Source organism: Ailuropoda melanoleuca, chromosome 3 (assembly GCF_002007445.2).
Source record: "Ailuropoda melanoleuca isolate Jingjing chromosome 3, ASM200744v2, whole genome shotgun sequence".
Lineage (NCBI taxonomy): Eukaryota > Metazoa > Chordata > Mammalia > Carnivora > Ursidae > Ailuropoda > Ailuropoda melanoleuca.
Window position 1 is genome coordinate 99,746,004 of NC_048220.1, and position 21,914 is coordinate 99,767,917.

Here is a 21,914-nt window from a genome sequence, read left to right on the forward strand (position 1 = left end):
TGATGCCCGGGCCTTTCGTTTATGGCAAATCGCACATACAAGGCCTGGTTCCCCATCTCCCGTAAGGGACTCACTGGACTTTATCCTCCGGAGGTCAGTAGCGTGGAACCGCACCGTTTCCTGGGCAACACCATTGTCTGGCTCTCCAGGAGGGGGAGGGGTAACTAAGGACAACTGCCGGATGAGAACTCCGGAAGAGAGGCAAAGTCAGTGGGGAAAAATGGGCAGCACGTGCCACAGCCCAGGCCATCGCGGGTAATTCGAGGGCTCAGCACGAGGAGAGAGCGGAGGGCGGGAAGGGCCGGAGAATGCGCCTGTGATTGGAGGGTCCGGGGTATCGGGACGCTTGTGATTGGGCGAGGCCAGACGGAGGGCCGCTTTTGAACCGCGTAGGGTTCTGGGTAGCAAGGACCTTGGAAGGGTCTTAACCGAAAGGGGGAGGGGGAAGGTCGCCAACAAACGGCTGAGCTCACAATCCGGGCCGGGACCAGGCCGGGGCGTCCCCCTCCCCCCATGGAGAGAGCCAGGCCAGAGCCGAAGCCTCAGCCGCGCCAACTGCCGCGGGCGACCCCGCCGCGCCCGCTCCGCCCTGCTCCGCCCCAGCGGCCGGTCGAGGGCGCCTCCTTTAGGGCTGCGGCCGCGGAGCTCCCTCCGTCGCCTCCCACCTCGTGCGCGGCCGCCATTGCGACCGTGGCCTCGTCGTGCGGGGAGGCCCAGGCGTCGGGTGTACAGCCCGCCGCACGGCGGCTGCTGCAGGCGAAGCCGGAACAGGTGTTGCTGCTGCCGCCAGGGCCACCGCTGGCTCAGGCCCTGGACGAAGGCGTCGTCGCTTCGCCCGCACAGGCACGGCTGCTGCAGCTGAGGCCCGAGCTGCTGCTGCTGCCACCACCGCCGCCCACGTCCGACGGCGCCCCCTGCAGACCCGAGTTGCACCCGGTGCAGCCCCGGGCGCTCCACATAAAGGCCGAGAAGCAAGAGCAGGGGCCCGGCTTGGATCTGTCCGCGGGGACGCGAAGGCCTATGGAGGCGGGCCCTAGGGCCTCCAGGGCTGCCAAGGTGGAAGGCCCGGGGCCAACTCTCGACTGCCGCCGAGGGAACGAAAAGAAGGGCAAGTTGGAGGCGGAGGAGGTCCTGAGGGACGTGGCGAAAGGCGGGGAAGGCAAAAACCTGGCGACCATCAGAGAAGGAGTCATCAAAACGGAGGAGCCCGAGAGACTCCGCGAGGACGGCAGGCTGGGCACGGAGCCCGCGTCCAATGGCCTGGTCCATGGCAGCAAAGAAGTCATCCTAGCCCAGCCATCCAGTGCCTTTGGGCCACACCAGCAAGACCTCAGGATCCCTTTGACTCTCCACACAGTCCCTCCTGGGGCCCGCATCCAATTTCAGGGACCTCCACCTTCAGAGCTGATACGGTTGACCGAGGTCCCCTTGACACCAGTGCCTATTAAAATGCAATCTTTACTGGAGCCTTCTGTAAAAATTGAAACCAAAGATGTCCCGCTCACCGTGCTTCCCTCAGATGCAGGTATTAGACGGCAGGGGAATCTGGTTTTCAAACTTCGTCTGTGTTGCCCCATAGCTGACATGTCAGCAGTTCAGAAGCCTAAACTAGAAAAATAAAATCATGGAACTGATTCATTACAGGGCAAAGTCTGCACAGGTATCACTTCCAATTGACTTGTACATATACCAGTAAAATACACTAACATGTTCCAAGATTCCCAAACATTTTTTAAAAACCTATTTTAAGGCCCAGTGAATGAAGAGATTTAGAGGTGACCAATGTTTATATACAAAATAGAAATATTCTCACTATAAACAGTTATTTCTGCCCTCAGTTTCTATACTACACTTTAAAATACTGTATTATAGTAGTTCGATATTTTTACGTGTATCAAGAAGAAAATTTTATTTTTTTAAAAGATTTTATTTGTTTGAGAGAGATAGTGAGAGAGAAAGCACAACCGGGGGAGGAGCAGAGGGAGAGGGAGAAGCAGACTCCCCACTGAGCAGGGAGGCGGACCTGAGGCTCTATTCCAGGACCCTGGGATCCTGACCCTAGCCAAAGGCAGATGCTTAAGTGTCTGAGCCACCCATGCGCCCAAAAAGAAAAATTTAAGTGGTGTTTAATGAAAAAATGTTTATAATCAAACAGGAAAGTTTATACTGAATTTGGAGGTGATTTGTCTTCTTTAAAAATGAACAGTAAACATTTTTTTAAGAGAAAATAGTACGATTAAATGTAACACTTTAGTATTCTAAAAGCTAAGGATTTATAGAAATATAGAAAATGAAAATAGTGTAGAATAAGCTAGAGATTGTTTTCAAAAAGTTGACTATAGTTGGCAGTATCAACTACAAATCGATATTTTATCGCTACCCATTATTTACGAATATACAGTTAGAAAATTTTTATTTTAAGATTTAATTCAGACAATTTTATGCCAATGAATGCCATGGAAAATCATATCAGTTCATATTTTCATTAGCTTTTATATTTACTGTTTTCTTATTTTCCTTACCGATCCTTTCTCTCCATCTCACCCTCTTGCTTTTATAAACTTCATTTTCTTAAGGAGAGAAAGGGAAAACTTTCTTTATAATACTTATTTAATCCTTTGTGCGTTTTAGAAAAATTAATATATCAAGTAACTAAAATAAAGAGAAACAATAAAAGAAGTTTATAGACAGTTGTTTTTGATGAATTAGGGAAGAGATGTGAATTTAGCCACCTTTATTGTAATTTCAACTGGTTCTGTGACTTTTGAAAAGTCACTTTTATTATTTTTCTTTTATTTCTTCTCCCAGGACATAGAATTAGTGTCAGTGACCCACCTTGGCAAGAGCTTCACCTTCATAATAAAATAGAATATAGTATTATATTATAAATATTTTTACTTGAATGGACACTACAGGGGCATGTAAATGAGTTCCTTTAAACATTTAGAGAACACCTAGCTACTGCTAGGGTTATAGTCATGGATAAGTCATAGTTCCTGTCCCCCAGTAGTAGAATTTTTTAACGGGAAAGAAACTAAATGTTAATTATTGGTAGAGGTATTACCAAAGCCCAAAGAAGTAATAAGCCAACAGTTTACTGTGTCTTCAACACTACTACTCCTACAATATTTTCAACAATGTTATTCTTTTTGAGGAAAAGAAGAGTCATTCTAAGCTATAGTTTAGAATGCTGAGTTCAGGGGTTATGAGGCAGTCTGGAATACTGGCAGTTCTTTGACTATATTTTCTCCCATTAAAAAATAAATATAGATGAAGATGCACTTCACTTTAACATTGTGTGTGTGTGTGTGCGTGTGTGTGTGTGGCACATTAATTCAGTCTCTTAATTTTTGTCATGTAGGAATACCAGATACTCCCTTCAGTAAGGACAGAAATGGTCATGTGAAGCGACCCATGAATGCATTTATGGTTTGGGCAAGGATTCACCGGCCAGCACTAGCCAAAGCTAATCCAGCAGCCAACAATGCAGAAATCAGCGTCCAGCTCGGGTTAGAGTGGAACAAACTTAGTGAGGAACAAAAGAAACCCTATTATGATGAAGCACAAAAGATTAAAGAAAAGCACAGAGAGGAATTTCCTGGTAATCAAATGAAATAAACAAAACTTCTTCCTAATTTCTTTTACATTTATTTAGGTAAAGATTAGGTTAGATTGAGATTGAAAGACAAAAATGGGTATTTTTTTCTAATCTGATATGTACAATAAAGAGAATAATGGCTAATATTATAGTAATGATTGAATTGATACTGGGTATAGGTCTATTCTTAAATAGAACCAAGTAGAGGATTACGTGGTCTCACATTTGCCAACTAATAACAAACCAGGGGACATAATTTTACTGTGGTTTTGATTAAATATACAGATATGAACTTAATGAAGGTAAAACTCCAGAATTTGAGGCTACAATTTTGCAAATATAATAGAAAATGAAGAGTTAAAATCATAACAACAGAAACAAATATGTATCATACCCTTAAAAGACAATGAAAATGCAAGGATTGACACCATGCTTCATTTTAATGTTATGTGGTTATCAGAACATACTTATGTCTCCTAACTGCCAAATTTATCCTCATCATGACGTAGTTTGAAACAATTTCTGATTTACTCCCCAGCCATGAGGACATTTAGATTAAGTTTGGGTAAAGGCAAGGTGTATGGCTGACATGATCATGCATGACGGGAACAGAATTATTTTTTTTCTAAAATGTGAGCAGAAATTTTGGGTGTCAGAGGCAACAGTTACAGAGAACCAGTGATTCCCCTGGTTATACAGTCGCTGCACACTGTTAAACTCCAGTCTTCTGACTTTGGAAGGAAATTGGATTGTTTGTGGACTTGAGACTGCCAAGTTTAGGAGAGTGACTCTTCCTAAGCTAGGTATAAAAATAGTGACTGGTCATTACTGACCATTCCATTGTAAGATATAGACAATTGTATCTCATAGAAAGGGAACAGGAGGAGATGAATAATATCTTACAGGGGCATTATTTTATAGGTAAAGGAAAAGCTTTGGGATTCGAGCTCAATGTCTTTAATCTTGATTTTACTATGGATTGATTATGTGTCTTTAGATACAAGATATTTGACCTCATTCTTCCTTTGAATTATGGGTTACAATATTAACAACTAGTTAGGAGCTATATGGATATTAAAATGCACAAAAATCGTACAATAAACTTGGAACAGACACTATAGACAATAACTTATTTTTTTAAATTTAGAAGTATTTTGGATATTTTTATTGTGAAAATAACTATTTAAAGGCTGAATAGGGTCTTATTTTCAAATTAAAAATCGCTTATCTTCTCCATAGGTTGGGTTTATCAACCTCGTCCAGGGAAGCGAAAACGCTTCCCTCTAAGTGTTTCCAATGTGTTTTCTGGTACCACACAGAATATCATCTCTACAAATCCTACAACAATATATCCTTATCGCTCACCTACCTACTCTGTGGTAATTCCCAGCCTACAGAACACCATCACTCATCCAGTTGGTGAGTTCGTTTTATTGTGGATTATGAATTGTTTAATAGCTGTGTGAAAATTTTACCTTAAGTTGAAATTTTGTTTCTCTTAGCTTAAGAATTTTTAGAACAACAATATTAAGGGGGAAAAAAATCAAGAAGAAAGTAAAAACATGAAATTGGAGAAGGAAAAATTTCAGTAGATATGAAAATATTTGGTTTGCCAGTGTAGCAAATGTTCTCTGTATAAAACCTCAGACCTTTTAACCAAATCAGGAGGAGCCCATAGATTAGGCAGATAATGAAGGAAAGGACTGAGGTAATTCAATAGGAAATAGAAGTATCTTTTTACTATCATCATAGAAGAATGGCTTGCTAATGGTATATAGAACATCCTGTTCTGGAATTTAGCAATGATGATGGATCTGTTAAGACCATTCTCTTGCTGCTCTAGATAAGCAGTGGAAGTAATCTATTTTCTCCCAAGTATTTGGTTCTTTATATTGTCTTTACCTAAATTTCTCCTCCATTATCAGTTCTTTTTTTTTTTTTTGGTAAAGATTTTGTTTATTTATTTGACAGAGAGAGAGACAGCCAGCAAGAGAGGGAACACAAGCAGGGGGAGTGGGAGAGGAAGAAGCAGGCTCCCAGCGAAGGAGCCTGTTGTGGGGCTACATCACAGAACGCTGGGATCACACCCTGAGCCGAGGGCAGACGCTTAACGACTGCGCCACCCAGGCGCCCCTATTATCAGTTCTTTATGACATTCTTGTCTGTTCCTTTTAAGAACCTAAAGCTGAGAAACTAGTATCTTAGTAACTTGTTGTAGCGCTGTCCATCATGGGCTCGTTCTTCCAGAACCTATTTTAACCATTTCTTAGGCAGAACCTTATACATTCACTAGTTACTATTACTTGTCCTAAAACTACTACTCTTTCCAGTTTCCACCTGCTCATATCCTTCTGGTAATAAAGCCACCCCTATGTGCTGAGAGGTTTAGATATCTTAAAAATTGACTTCTTAGAATATTACACATTTTTAGTGTTTTTTTTCTATGTATCATTATAGCAATTGACAGCAACAAAGCCACAGTCAAGATGTCTATTCTCAAAAGAAAGATGCAGAAAGCTCATTCTATGGCCCTATTCTCTTCCAGCACAGTCAGGCACTTCCACACTTCATTATTTGGTAGTATCTCCTTTAATCCTGTATTTCAACCTAGGCTTAATTATGCCTTTCTTAACTTACTTTGTTTTGTCTGCTATGTTATTATGATTTCTGCTTTCATAATTTTTCTCTTTATTCCCTTTTCTAAGACCTCTCTTCCGTCTGCTTCTATCCATAGTTAAATGCCATATGAGACCATTTGTATTTACTTCATCTAACATTTTCTCAGTTCTGACTTTGAGTTCCTCTACAAATCTTAGGTGTATGCCACCTAAGATCTAGTTATATTAATTTTGTCAATTTTGATTAGAACACTCTGTGAACTTGGCGTTATACCACAGTAATGTATATATTCTTAACGTATCTGCTATGAAAATGAATTGGGGTTCAGAAATCTTACAGTCTTTTTGAGTCAGAAGGAGTTTATTGAGTCTCTTTGTTCTTCTTTCAGTTGCCTTTTATACTGTAACGACTATTCCACTGATTCTACTGGGTTTCTTCCTTCTGTAAAAGAGTCACTTAGCATTGATTTTAAGGTTCCTCAAATGTGACTCCTTCAGTTTTCCTTTGGACTGCCTAATTTTTATTTGTACTTAATGCACTTGGGCTTCTTGTTTTACACATTTGGAAAAGATTTTCATCATTAAAAGACGTCGTTCCTTTTTGATGGGTTCTCTCTGATTTGGTCAGTTAACCATTAAAAACTTTCTGATTTTTGAGGCACAGTATTTCCTTCTGGGTTTTTAGAATTATCATATAAAATAACCTTCATTTTAAATTAATTCTTAATTTTAGTTAGCCCTATTAGCTTTTTTTTTTGCCCTAGCCAACATCTGTATTTCCAAAAATCTAATAACCCCAGGATGGACTTTTTTGTCTTTTCTTGTTGCTGTTAGGATCCTAAGTATGTTGTGATCACTGCTGCCTAATATTTCATATACAGAATTCATGCACTTTCTAGTAGTCTTTATCCATTATTTGGATCTCAGTCAAGCTTTTGCATTTTACTGTGTATTCTACTAAACCTATTTGTTCTAATCAATTATTTGTTATGTACTGTATCATCCTAGCACATTTTTATCTTATTAAGTCAACCTATTTGAAATCTAGCAATGTAATTTGGTATTGTCCCTTGTTTTGGTGAATATTTCCATCTCAGATGTTTTCTCAGTCTATAGTATATTCCACTGCCATATTTGCATGCCTACCTACCTACCCCACCCCATAACCTAATGTTTATAAAGTACCAAACATAGGTCAAACTCTGTGCTTGAGACAGAATACAAAGGTTTCTTTACAGTCTCCTATCAAAGAGCTTATATGGTAGTTATAGAAAGGATAGATACCAATACAACTAATTTTACTATTTCTTTGATAGAATCTATAGTACCTTGTCTGTTATTATTTCTATGACCAATGCATTATGTTCACTCTGTCTTTCACATTTAATGCCACATCCCAAGCTCTTCTTCTATTTTTTGTTTCCAAAATGATTACAGCATGATAGTCCAGAATTCTTTTTAGATCTTTCTTTTATCAACTGTCTTTGATGCTGGTTATGCCAGCATTTTCATTTTATATCAAATATCAAATTTGTTTATTTTAAAGTCTTCTAGAACTCTGGTGGAGGCTATATTTATTTTAGCCTAGCCTTTAAATGTCATTTTATACATATATGAATTTTCTGGTGAATTTTCTTCTCTCTACATTTTATCTCTAAAGCCCAAAACTGGTTTGCCTTATTATACTGTCACTCAGTTGACTTCCTTCACTCTTCCAAATTCATACATTTTCTCTAAATTTTCAATTAAAAAAGTTTACTACTATTTCAGTTGTTTGTTAGTAGACATATGGCACCTCTTCTTGTTTAACTGAAACAAACCAAAAAACCTCCATTATTCTGATACTATTATAATCCAAAAAAATCTGGTCTTCTCTTTGCCTTACGATCCATGCCAGCAAAGTATCATGTCCACGAGAAGTACAAATCCAGCACAAAAATTCCTTGAAAAGAGATGTTGCTCTTTATTATAGGTTTTCTTGAGGGGGCAGGGAAAGAAGAATCACATGGTTCGGCATCTAGTAAGTCATCTCGGGGTTCTCTCCAAAGTCCCACTTTTTTTTTTAATCAGTTGCCTGTTTGTCCCAATTCTCCATTTCCCATCTTTGTCTCTATGTCTCTGCCTGTTACTCTATTTCTTTCTCCTTTTCTTCTCTCTCTGCCTCTTTTTCTCTTTGTTCAGCCACATGTTGATCCTTCCCTCCTTACTACCTCCAGATAGCTTTTTCTTGTAGAGAAATTTGGTCTGTCTTCAGTTTCTGCCATTCTTCACTCCTTCACTATTTATCCCAGTCACACAACAGAAGCCTCAGTGCACCCTTTGTCCAGTCAGTACAGGCAGTGGATTCTTTCCCTTTGGGAAAGGTGGTGGGAGAGTATTGAAAATCAGTATTTTTTTTTTGTTCTTGTCATACTATACTATAGATCTAGAATTCTGCTCTTTATTTACTGTATGGTGATTAACACAATATAATAAAATAAAATTAAAAAAAAAAATAAAAAATAAAAAAAATAAAAATAAAAATATACCATTTCAATAAAAAAAAAAAAATAAAAAAAAAAANAGAATTCTGCTCTTTATTTCATGTAATGATTGGATAATGCTAGCTGCTTTACAAGCACATAAACATAATGGTTTAAAAAGAATTATGGTTTATTTTTATCCATTTAAAGTCTAAAATAGGTATTTCTAGTCAGTGTATGGCTGTCTTTGAAGGAGTGACTCATGGGCATAGACTTCTTCTACCCCGTGGCACTGCCATCTTTAATACGTGGCATCCAAGGCCACTGGACTAGTGTGCATGAACCTGCAGAAGGGGGAAGAACATGGAAGATAATGCATGAAAGGTTTTTAGGGGCCAGTCTCGGAAGTGGTGCACATCTCTTCCACCTTTCATTGGATAGCTCTTGGCCACATAGCAACTCCTCTGACTGCAAGGGAGGCTGGGAAAAGCAATTTAGCTATGTGCTCTAAGAAGAGAAAACATGGGACTGGCTAGTTTTTTCCATACCTTATCTAAAGTTTCATACATTAGAGCTCTGCCCTTCCCACAAGTCTTCTCTCTTCACTGACAGTTTATGGAGATGACTGGATGTTGCAGACTTTAACTTCCTGCTTAGCAACCAGAATTTCGACATTTAGGACATTTTCCTTATACTTCTATATAACTCTCTATGCATCTATTTTATTTTTAACCCCAGACCAAAACAGTGCCTGACATATGTTAGTTACTTGGTGAATATTGAATTAAAGGAATGCATGATTTATCATCTCATGCCTCGTACTGCTTTTTTATAAAAATATCTTTGGTAAAAAAGAACATTTCATGTCAGCTAAAAGATGAGTCCCTTCCTTCTTCAGTAACTGAAATAATATCATTTGGTCTGTATAGCTCCTTTACTTTGCCTGGGAAGATCATACTTCTTTACTGAGAACTAAGAGCTTCTTGTACTGCTATAGGGAAGAGAAACCTGTGTCAGAGGTAGATTTTAGGAGCAGACGTCTTGAGTGCAGTGATAATTCAATTACAAGTCAGCCTGGCTTCACAGTTGTTTAGAGAAGGGAGTTCTCCTTATACCAGATCAGTGGTAGAAGTGCTATCAGGTATAGATTTATTCATCAGGGTTTTCTTTTCCATCTAGTAATAGGTTTCTTAACTATTATTAGCCAAGTTCTGTGCCAAAAACTGGAATGCAGACATGAATGAAAGTGTTCCTGCTCTCAAGCTTCCGGTTTTGTGATTGTGGTCGGTGTGGCAGACAAGGAAACAGAAAGATTTATAATATTTTGTGATAAGCTATAGATTTATAGATTTACAAATTAAGAGAGAAATTACTTAATGCTTAATCAATCAGGAAAGGCCTAAGGCCTGTGCCTCACAGATGGGAGGGCCCATAACTCTATCAATTACGAGTCAGGACAGCTTCACTCACACCCCGTCTCTGTGTTGTCTGTGCTTCACTGGGTCAGGGGCCATCTTTGAAACAGATAGATAGATCCCTTAATTCCCTATGTGCTGGTTTAAGAGGAGTATTATATGCCTTATCTGGAGAGAAAGAGGAAGTAAAGACCTTCACTGGGCAAGGCTAAGAGAAGATCCACATTCCTTTCAGCCTCTCACAGAGACATATTTCTTACCATAGAGTCTGTTCTTGGACTGCATCTTCTATATTAACAGAGATCTGACTGCATGGGAATAAACCAGATCATGACTCTATTGCTATGGCTTCTCTCTGTATTTCTTTGGAAAAGTTTAATTAAGTTTAGCTAAATGTGTCATTTGAATAACTTGGTAACTCAATTAGTAGTCCTCTCTTGTTCAAGAACATGATTGTTTCACCTACCTATAAAATTCTGCCATATTTGTTATGCCTTGCTGCAATAATACTACTTTCACATCTGTCATAAATTGTTGACCTGTGGCAAGTCCTCTTCTCACCTGGGAATTTCCTTCTGTAATGACATTGACATCGAATGCAATAAAGCAAAATAATTTTACTGTTTATTTTTTCAATTAAAAAATTAAATATTTTAATATCAGTTTAATATAGAGAAGTATATAAAATAGTAGAAAAATGACTCATACACTACCCTGAAATAAGGTAATATATTTACACAATAGAAATATTCAAAATAAGGTTAATACATTTACACAATACAAATATTCAAAATAAGGTTAATATATTTACACAATAGAAAATTCAAACAGTAGCAATAGATACATAATAAAAGTCTAGCTTTTCTTTCTGCCCCATTGCCCTGTTCCCTTCTCCCAGATGATTGTTCCTTAAAAGTAACCACTGTCAATAGTTTCATATTATTTTTTAAAGAAACATTTATACATACACACTAGCATTTGTATGTATTCATCTGTCACTCAATCACTCAATTTTATTCATTTATTTATCCATTCAGAAATATTTATTGATTGCCTGTTCTGTGCCATACAGAATTTTGGGTGCCTGGAGATACAGCAGGGAGCAAAACAGAACAGGTCACTCCTCTCATGTCACTTAGAATCTAGACGGGAAAGAGAGACAAAAAATGTAAAGTAGGGGCACCTGGGTGGCACAGCGGTTAAGCGTCTGCCTGTGGCTCAGGGCGTGATCCTGGTGTTGTGGGATCGAGCCCCACATCAGGCTCCTCCGCTATGAGCCTGCTTCTTCCTCTCCCACTCCTCCTGCTTGTGTTCCCTCTCTCGCTGGCTGTCTCTATCTCTGTCAAATAAATAAATAAAATCTTTTTTAAAAAATGTAAAATAGGTAAACAAAATGATTTCAATTTGTTCAAATACTGTAAAGAAAATAGAGTGGTGTGATGTGGTAATGTTATTAGGTGAGGTGGTTAGTGAAGGCTTCTAGTTGTACCCCTTATTAAATTCTGAAAAAAGAAAAACATGGAGCACCTCAATTAATGCCAGACCTATGCTATTTTTATTTCTAAAGGTGATGCCCCACCTGCCATCCAGCTGCCTACACCTGCAGTCCAGCGCCCAAGCCCCATCTCACTTTTCCAGCCCAGCGTCTCCAGTACTGCCCAGGTGGCCCTCCAGGCTCCAAGTCTGCCCCTTCGCCCGGCACTCCCACCCCAGCACTTTGCTGGGCCTTCCCAAACAGACACTCATCAGCTGCATTCTGGAGCCAGTCGCTCTGTGAAGAGACCCACTCCTGTCTCTCTGGAGAACACCAACAGGATTCCAACTAGTGCAAGTACTGTCCATGCCAGATTTGCGACCTCAACCATCCAACCTCCGAAGGAGTATCCCAGCGTTTCCACTTGTCCCAGAAGTGCTCCAATCCCCCAGGCTCCTCCTATTCCACACTCACATGTCTACCAGGCTCCTCCCCTTGGCCACCCAGCCACGTTGTTCGGGACACCACCACGATTTTCTTTTCATCACCCTTACTTCCTACCTGGACCTCACTACTTCCCATCAAGGTAAATGAACATTTTTTTTCTTTCACCTAAAGGCACATATAGCTAGTGAATTTTTACCTCTGAAGGTACCCCTTTTTTATTTAAAAAGCGACTTCCTCAATTCTGGTTGGAATCTGATTTAGATTAGAGGCTGAATAGGGACCAAGCAGTTAACATAAATACATGAAGGAGGCTAGATGAGGACTAGGAGGGCCAAAGAACTGCCCCATCTAATGGGGTAGCTGGTACTCAGCTGTAGCTGATTGTTGCCATGAGATAATACAGGCTTCGGTGTTATCAGATCTGATTTTTCGGAAAAAGCAGTTATAAGGGTCTTTAAGATCACTTAGTCACCGCCCCCCATACCTTATTGTATAGAGTTCTGCTTCTCAGACTTACTTTTACATGTATATCATTCATATGTGATCTTGTTACAATGCAGATTCTGAGTCAGTAGGTCTGAGTTAGAGCAATATCCTATACAAGGGTATAATAGGCCTGATACTCTGCATTTCTAACAAGTTCCTAAGTGATGGCAGTTTTGTTGGTTTGTAGACCAAACTTTGAACAACAATGGTATAGAGGAGAATGCTTGGTCTGAGAGATTAAATGACTTGTTCAAAGTTACACAGTGGTCTTTTTAATCAAAAAAATTCCCATATAAATTATCAGTAAAGGAATTGATTTTTATAGGAAAGCATCTAGGGAAAACAAATTTGTAACTTTTCATTTTGGAGTGATAGAATTTAGCTTCCTTGCGAACATTCTAATAGAGTGTTAAGTTCTACTTTTCAATTGCTGTTAAGTGTATAAACAGAGACAGTTTCTGCTGAAATCGGAGTGTTACATATCTAATACCAATCTTCCATTGTTACTTATTTAGGAAAGTAAAATTACTTCCCACTTACTTTGCGGTAGCGCAAAGAACTTTTCAGGTATATATTATGTTACTTCAACTCATAATAGGATTGCTTGCTTTCAAGTCCTTAACCCAGTTTGCCACAACCATTCCCCATTTTATAGCTTAGTGATGATCAAGGGGATGGTGGCTCATGTTCTGGTGTGACTCTTTGCTGTTAGAAGAGGCAATATAGAACTTTTTTTCTCAAAGCATTATGGTTGTGCATTTTGACTTATTTGGTGGCTTCCTGAGGAATTGGTTCAAGGGCTTACTTTTGTTTCACTCACCTCAAAACACTCTCAGGGTCTGAGTTGTCTTTCAAGTAGTGTTTGTGAAAAATATTCAAAGGCATATACTACCTCAGCTTTCAACAGATGGGGCAAGCAGCAGGCAAACTGAAAAACCTAGAAGAGATTGGGAAAGCAGTTACATGGGGGAATACAGGCTTTGAAAATCTCATATGTATACTGGGAAATCCAGAATGGCACACACATGTCCGGGGCTAGACACATATTCAGCAAACACCTGAGAAGACTGTAAACTTTCACCTCTGACTGATCTTTAGGCTCTGTATGAGTAGGAAATCAAGTCTAAGAAAGGACTGTAAACAGCCTGGCTAAGCACTGAAGGAGTGCCCTAACTCAGAACCAATCTGCAAAGACTGGGAGGGTGTTTTTTGCTCTGGTTTGTTTCGTTTGGCTCTACATGTTTAAGGAAACCTCTGCCAAATCACTAAGTTAGTAGAACAGAGACTTAAATAATCACAAAAGACAAAAAATGAAGTCTTTACAAAAGTAGTTTAGACAAGTCACCAATGAGACACATAAGTACAACTCCAAAGAAGCAACAGTATCATACCCTGGGGAGGGGCAGAAATCTGATTTTTAGAAATGCTAAATTATAATACTCCAGATGTCCAGTTTTCAACAAAGGAGAGGTAGAGAAAGAATTTTAAGAAGGCTCCTTTCTCAGTGTGGAGCCTGATGCAGGCTCAATCCCACGACCCTGAGATCATGACCTGAGCAGAAAATCAAGAGTTGGTTGCTTAACTGACTGAGCCACCCAGGCGCCCCTCTTACTCTTGATCTTAGAGAAAAAGCTTTCAGCTTTTCACCATTGAGTATGATGTTAGCTATGAATACTTTAAATAATGGATAGATCGTTCCTCCAAAATGGATGAAGATTATAAGGAAATAGAAGACTGTACAACACTGTAAGCCAACTACGTAACAGGCATATATAATGCTTCACCCAATGATGGAATATAGATTCTTGACAATTGCACATAGGATAGACCGTATGTTAGATCACAAAGCAAGTCTCAAAAGTGTTTAAAAAAATTTAAATCATGCAAAGTTTCTTCTCCAACCATGATAGAATACCAGAAAAATTATAGCTGCAATGACCTACATTCAAAAAGGAAGACCTCAAGTCAACAACAACTTTACACTTAAGGAACTAGAAAAAGAAGAACAAACAAAACCTAAAGCTTGCAGAAGAAAAGAAATGATCAGAGGTAAGTAAAGAATGAAAAACAAAAGAGAGTTTAATGAAATAAAAGAAAATCAACAAAAGTTAGCTTTTTAAAAAGATCAATTGAATTGATGAAACTTTAACCAGATTGACTAAGAAAAAAAAAAGAGAATCATAAATACTAAAATGAGATGTGAAATTGGGTATATTGCTACCAACTTTACGAAAATAAAAATGACTATAGGTGAATACAGTGGATAATTGTACACCAACCAGTTAGATACCTGGATAAAGTGGACAAATAAGTGAATTACCAAACTAACACAAGAAGAAATAGCAAAGCTGAATAGACCTATATTAAGAGATTGAATCAGTAATCAAAAACTTCCCAGCAAAGAAAAGCCCTGGGCTAAATAGCTTCATTGGTGAATTCTACCAAACATTTAAAGAGGTATTAAAACCAATTCTCAAATTCTTCCAAAAAATATGAGGGAACACTTCTAGGACCAGCATTACTCTGCTACCAAAGCCAGACAAAGATATCACGAAAAAGAATATTACAGACCAATATATCTTATGCCTATAGTTGTAAAATATGCTCAATAAAATGCTAGCAAACTGAATCCAACAGCATATGAAGAGGATTATATACCAAGACCAAGTGAGATTTACCCCAGGAATGTACGTGTGGTTCAGCATCTGAAAATCAATCAATGTAATACACCTTATAAATAGAATGAAGGAACAAAACCAACTGATCATCTCAATTGATGCAGAAAAAAAAGCATTTGATAAAAATCCAGCACCTTTTTATTATAAAAAACAATTCCTCATTGCAAAACTGAATCGTCAGACTAGGAATAGAAGTTAACTTGCTCAAAGTGATAAAGGGCATCTTTGAACAAAACCCACAGTTAATATCATCTTCATTGATGAAGGACCAAAAGCTTTCCCCCTGAGATTGAGAACCAGAAAAGGATGTCTGCTTTCACAATTACTATTCAACATTGTACTAAAATTCTAGCCAGAGAAATTAAGCAAGAAAAAAAAAGACATCCAAAACAAAAGAAATTAAATTATCTCTTCTTGCTCATGATCCTACGTATGGAAAACCCTATATATAGAAAATTCTAAAGAATCTGCAAAAGTTTATTAGAGTTAACGATAAGTTGCAGGTATACAATCAATATACATAAATCACTTGAATTTTCTATACACTAGCAATGAGAAATCCCAAAAAGGAAATTAAGAAAACAATTCTATTTAAAGTAGCATCAAAAATAGTAAAATACCCAGGAATATATCTAACCAAGGAGAGGTGCAAAACTTATAAACTGAAAACTATAAATCATTACTAAAAGAAAGTTCTAAGTAAATACAAAAGTTTTTATGTTCATGCATTAGAAGACTTAATATTGTTAAGAAGACAGTTCTTCCCAAAGTGATTTGTAGAATCAATACAGTCCCTCTCAAAAATCCCAATGATTTTTTTTCACAGAAATGGAAAAGCTGACCCTAAAGTTTATAGGGAATTGTAAGTGACCCAGAATAGTTTTAAAACAATCTTGAGAAAGGGGAACAAAGTTGGAGGACTCACAATTCTGATTTCATACTTACTACAAAGGTACTATATCAAACAATGTGGTATCAAGAGAATGAAAGACAAGTCACAGACTGGGAGAAAATATTTGCAAAAGATGCATCTGATTAAGGACTACTGTTATATAAAATGTGCAAAGTATTGAATTCTTAAAACTCAACAATAAGAAAACCACCTATTAAAAATGGACAAAAAATCTGAACAGACAACTCACCAAAGAACATATACAGATGGCATTTAAGCATGTGAAAAGATGTTTCACATCATATGTCTTTAGGGAATTATAAGTTTAAATGGGATACCACTACAAACCTATCAGAATCGCCAAAATCCAAAATACGGACAACACCAAATACTGGTCAGGATGTGGAACAAAGCAAATTCTAATTCATTGCTAGTGGGAATGCATAATGGTACAGTCACTTTGGAAGACAGTTTGGCAATTCCTTATAAAACTAAAAATACTCTTACCACATGATCCTTGGTATTTACCACCAAAAAAAAAAAAAGAGAGAGAAAACTTTTGTTTACACAAAAACCTGCACACAGATGCTTATAGCAGTTTTATTCATAGTTATCAAAACAGAAGCAATCAAGGTGTCCTTCAGTAGGTGAAAACTGTGCTACTTATAAACAGTGGAATATCATTACATTAATATAATTAAAATTAATATATATTAAAAAGAAATGAACTATCAAGCCATGAAAAGACATGGAGGAAACTTACATGCATACTACTAAGTGAGAGAAGCAATGAATAACATTGTATTTTTGCCTTACAGAAATTTTTATATGCAAAGCAGAATAGCATATTGAATCTCCATGTAACCATCACTCAATAATTATCAGCAGTTTAGCTATTCTTGGTTCATTTATTTCTTTTGCTTTTGGGGGGGAAGTGTTTTAAGTATTTTAAAGTGAATGCATTTAAAGTGAATGCATAGATGCAAATAATTGTATGTAATTTCATACATACATCAGTATGTTATTTACTAGTTAGGGACTTGAAAAAACGACCTACTATTTTCATACCTGAAAAATTAATAACTCCTTATTATCATCTAACCACTAACTGACTTGTTGAATTTTCCTCCATTTTCTCAAACTCTCTTTTTACTATCAGTTTGTATAAAACAGGATCTAAGCAAGATACACACATTGGATGTGATTATGTTTCTTAAGCCTCTTTCATGCTAAAATATACTCTATCCTCTTTTATTATTTTTTAATGCCATGAATTCAGTGTAGAAACACATTATCCTCATCCTGGATTTTGCTTATTTTATCCTTGGGTATTATTTACATGTTACCTATTACCCTTTTCTCCCTGTAAAATGATAGATCTTGCAACTTGATTAGATTCAGTTTTAATTTTTTTTTCTTTTACTCCCCCTGCCTTTTCTTTCTTTTTCTTTTCTCTTGCTTTCTCTTTCCTTGGCAATGATACCTCATGGGTAGTGCTGTGTAATTTGCATTGTATCACATCAAAAGGTACACAAAGTCTGTTTTTCTCTAATAGTGATGTTAAGAATGATCTGTCGGTTCAGGTATTATCACCGTAAGTTATACTTCTCAATTCTTGGCTGTACAGTAGCATCACTTGAAGAGTTCAGACCAAATAAATTAGAATTTTTGTGGGTGTAGGACCCAGGCAGCAGTATTCTTTAAAAGCTTCTCCAGGTGATTGTAATGGTCAGCTAAGGTTGAGAAATACCAGTGTAATGATTTTAGTAGCTATGGGGATTGTTGCCTAGAGCCATGAGATTGCAAAATGGTGATTTTCTGATTCAGTATTCCTTCACTCATTAACTAGAATGTTTTTTTGGAGAAAGACTTACCCTCATCAGTTGGTTACTCTGAAATACAGAAGGGTAGGATAAATTCTTGATTTTTCCCCTCATATCACTGAGTTTTGTTTTGTTTTAGGAATACCATTATGAACAAGTAGATTTTTGTATATTTGGTATGTTTTGATACATTGCAGTCATTATTATATCTTTTGATGCTCAAATTATCCTTTTGTCTTTTATTTGTCTAGTTGGCTACAGGTTGGGTCCTGTATCCTTAATCTTTGATAGCTTTTTTGTTCTCTGGCACAATATGTCCTAGGTTTCTCTTGTACATTTTGCACATACCAGACCTGGAATCAGCCATTTTACCCAGAAATCCAGGCTCCTTTTACTGAAATCACAATTTGGGCAATAGACATGCTTATTGCTACTAAATTAATAAAGTATCTAAGGATTTTCAGTGGAAAATATGAGAAAACGTATTTTTTTGAATGAGAAAAATAATTCATGAGTATATATTGATATTTCCAAAATAAATTTAGTATTGTAGTTTCAAATGAAGTTCTTTGATTTTATGTGCTAGTATCTTTTCCTCCTAAAAATCTTGCTTCCTAATGATAATAACATATTTGCTTTATCTTACTAAACATGTTTTTTTTCTATGTGTGAGTGTGCATTCGTATAGAGAGAAGAGCTTCAAAACAGTTATATCAATAGTTTCAAAACCACAATATCATGAACAATAAAATTACCAAATGCAGTTTAAGATTTGTTCGTGATTCTTTTCTCTTTATGGTGTATCTTACCAGGAAGGTACAATAAAAATATCAGATTTAAAGTATCTTGAAATAATATTTCTGTGTGTAGTTAAGGCAACTATAACTTGATATAACTGGGGTTCGTTTTCATTTGCTTTTAATTTTTAGGGATTAGTTTTTAAAATGCTGCATTTGTTTTAAATTATGTAAAGTAATTACATGGTTTCAAAGTCAAAAAGATAATACAAAGTCCATTCTGAGAAGTCTAGCTCTTTGCCTGTCTCTTCCCCTCTTCCATCTTGCCTCCCACATGCCACCATTTCAGTTAGATTTTGTTCTATCTTTGCATTCTTTCTTTTTGAAAATCAATGTAAAACATACATGTATGTGTGTGTTTATGAATATATTATTACATGTAACTTCTTGTAAGACTCAATAATAATACATTAAAAGTGTTTCTAGTTTCTAAAGTACTCATAGATACCCTTTCTCAAGTTCCTCCTGACAGATCTTTTAAGTTGGCAGAACAGGTGATATTATCTGTTTTATATAAGGAGCCCAAGGCTCAGAAAGATTGAGGTTTTTTTAAGGTTACCAGGTTTTTAAGTGGCAGAGCTAGAACTAGTACTCAGGTAGTGTGGCTCAGTAGTTAGGAGAACAAGTTCTAGAGTTAGCTTGCCTGATTACTACTTGCTAATTATATGACTTTGAGCAAATTACTCAATTTCTTGAAGGTTCTCTTCCCTCATCTGTAAAATGGAGATATAGTATCTGTCTCATATGGTTGTTCTAAATAATGATTGAGATAACACATAAACTCCCTAGCTAATGCCTAGAGAACATAGTAAATGCTTATTACATGTTGGCTAATATTATCATTCTAATAATTCTAATTGATGCTTTTCCCACTATACCACAGTGATTCTAAACTTATTCATTTTCATCCATGCAACCTTCTAGGATTACTCTTATCTTAATTGATCTGTTTTCTGAACATAATGTGTTTTTACCGTACCTTTATAGCCATGTAATGTTTGCAGTTTGCATTATAGACTTTAGCACATAGGTATATAGTCTAGTATATACCTAAATTCTAGATCTTTTTTAAAAATTAAATTCTCCACCAATTCTTGAATAATAAGGACATTGAGTCCTGAAAACAAATAGTGGTTAAATTGTTTCTAGCTGAAGGGAGGGCTTTGTGGAGGAGAGGTATCTGTGTAATTCAGTGGATGGAGGGACCTGAGGGTAGAAGAGCTACAGGAGCAAAGTCATACTAGCTAGAAGGATAGTGCGTTCAGGACGTATGTGTTATATTAAAAATGCCTGAAGGAAGATGTGGCAATAGGAAAGGAAATCTGAAGCATTTTGGAACTTTAGCCTCATTATGGTGATATTTAACATGGGCAAGGCCCCAGCACCTGGGAGATTTGGGGATGGGATACCAAACCACCCAAGATACCCCTTATTTTCAAAGAGTTTGAGATAATATCTAGTATGTCGATTGTACTTATATTTTAAAGGGAAGAAAACAAAGCTGACCTTTTTTTAAAAAAAAAAGAATGTGGGACCATGAAGTAAAACCCTCAACTTTTAAGTTTTGCTGGGTGTGGTTATTACGTTATGTTATCTGACACTAGATGGAGTCCATGAGCCCAGTGAACTCTAGCTTGGACTTTTATATACCCCTTTCTAGGATTCCTATTCTGTGCCTTTGAAAGGGAGAAAACTAAAAAAAAAAAAAAAAACGGGATTGGAAGGCAGAGTTTTTAGACTTGCCTTAAAAAAAGCAGTTTGTTAAACAGCAAAATAATCTTTTCAGTTGTTCACATTGCAAAAATTTTATTTGGAAAAGATCTTTCAAACCACAGTTTAATATCCATTCTAAATCTTTCTGATAGGAAGACTGGTTTTTTTTGTTTTTTTTGTTTTGTTTTGTTTTGTTTTAAAGATTTTTATTTTTATTTATTCGACAGAGATAGAGACAGCCAGCGAGAGAGGGAACACAAGCAGGGGGAGTGGGAGAGGAAGAAGCAGGCTCATAGCAGAGGAGCCTGATGTGGGGCTCGATCCCATAACGCCGGGATCACGCCCTGAGCCGAAGGCAGACACTTAACCGCTGTGCCACCCAGGCGCCCCATGGAAGACTGTTTTTAACTTATTATGGAGAGCCAACTACAAAGTTAAGTTGTTGTCCTTTGTTCCAGTGCCACAGCCCCCCTGCCCAGGAACTCTTGTTTTTTTGGTTTTTTTGTTTGTTTGGTTGGTTTTTTTTTTAGTATAGGTGACACACAATGTTATATTAATTTCAGATGTACAACAAAGTGACTTCATGAGTTTATACATTATAGTACGTTCATAATAAGTATAGCTACCATCTGTCCCCATACATTGCTATTACAATATCATTGACTATATTCCTTATGCTATTCCTTTTGTTCCTGTGACTTATTTACTTTATAACTAAAAGAGTGTATCTCCCACTCCCCTTCACTCATTTTGCCCAACCTCCCACCCCTGTCTCTTCTGGCAACCATTAGTGTGTTCTCTGTATTTGTAGTTCTGATTCTGCTTTTTATTTATTTTTTTTAGATTCCACTTACAAGTGAAATCACATAGTATTTGTCTTTCTCAGTCTGATTTATTTCACTTAGCATGATGCCCTCTAGGTCTATGTATGTTGTCACAAATGGCAAGATCTCATCCTTTTTTATGGCTGCACAATATTCCTCTGTGTGTGTGTGTGTGTGTGTGTGTGTAAAACACATTTTCTTTTTTCAAATTAACATATAATGTATTACTGGTTTCAGAGGTACAAGTCTGTGATTCATCAGTCTTATGTAATAACCAGTGCTCATTACATCACATGCCCTCCTTAATGTCCATCACCTAGTTACCCCATCCTCCACCTCCCCTACCCTCCAGCAACCCTTAGCTTGTTTCCTATGATTAAGAGTCTCTTATGATTTGTCTCCTCTGGTTTCATCTTGTTTTATTTTTCCCTCCCTTCCCCTTTGATACTCTGTTTTGTTTCTTAAAATCCACATATCAGTGAGATCATATAATTATCTTTCTCTGATTGAGTTATGTCACCTAACATAATACTCCAGTTCCATCCATGTCATTGAAAATGGCAAGGTTTCATTTTTTTGATGGGTAATATTCCATTGTATATATATTACCACATCTTTTATCCATTCATCTGTCGATAGACATCTGGGCTCTTTCCATAGTTTGGCTACTGTGGTCATTGCTGCTAT

General features: G+C 37.4%; 1 protein-coding gene across 2 annotated transcripts in view; it reads left to right on the plus strand.

The window, feature by feature from the left end:
* The first annotated feature begins 298 nt into the window (after positions 1-298).
* SOX30 (SRY-box transcription factor 30) overlaps positions 299-21,914 on the plus strand; it is a 25,019-nt gene continuing 3,403 nt past the window's right edge. The window contains exons 1-4 of one of the 2 annotated variants that reach the window (XM_019795106.2): positions 299-1,525; positions 3,362-3,601; positions 4,838-5,017; positions 11,661-12,153. In XM_019795106.2, the coding sequence (XP_019650665.2) occupies positions 514-1,525; positions 3,362-3,601; positions 4,838-5,017; positions 11,661-12,153 (1,925 nt within the window). In that variant the 5' untranslated portion in view covers positions 299-513. The remainder of the gene's footprint in view (positions 1,526-3,361; positions 3,602-4,837; positions 5,018-11,660; positions 12,154-21,914) is intronic. The other variant, XM_034655691.1, reaches the window with a different exon arrangement.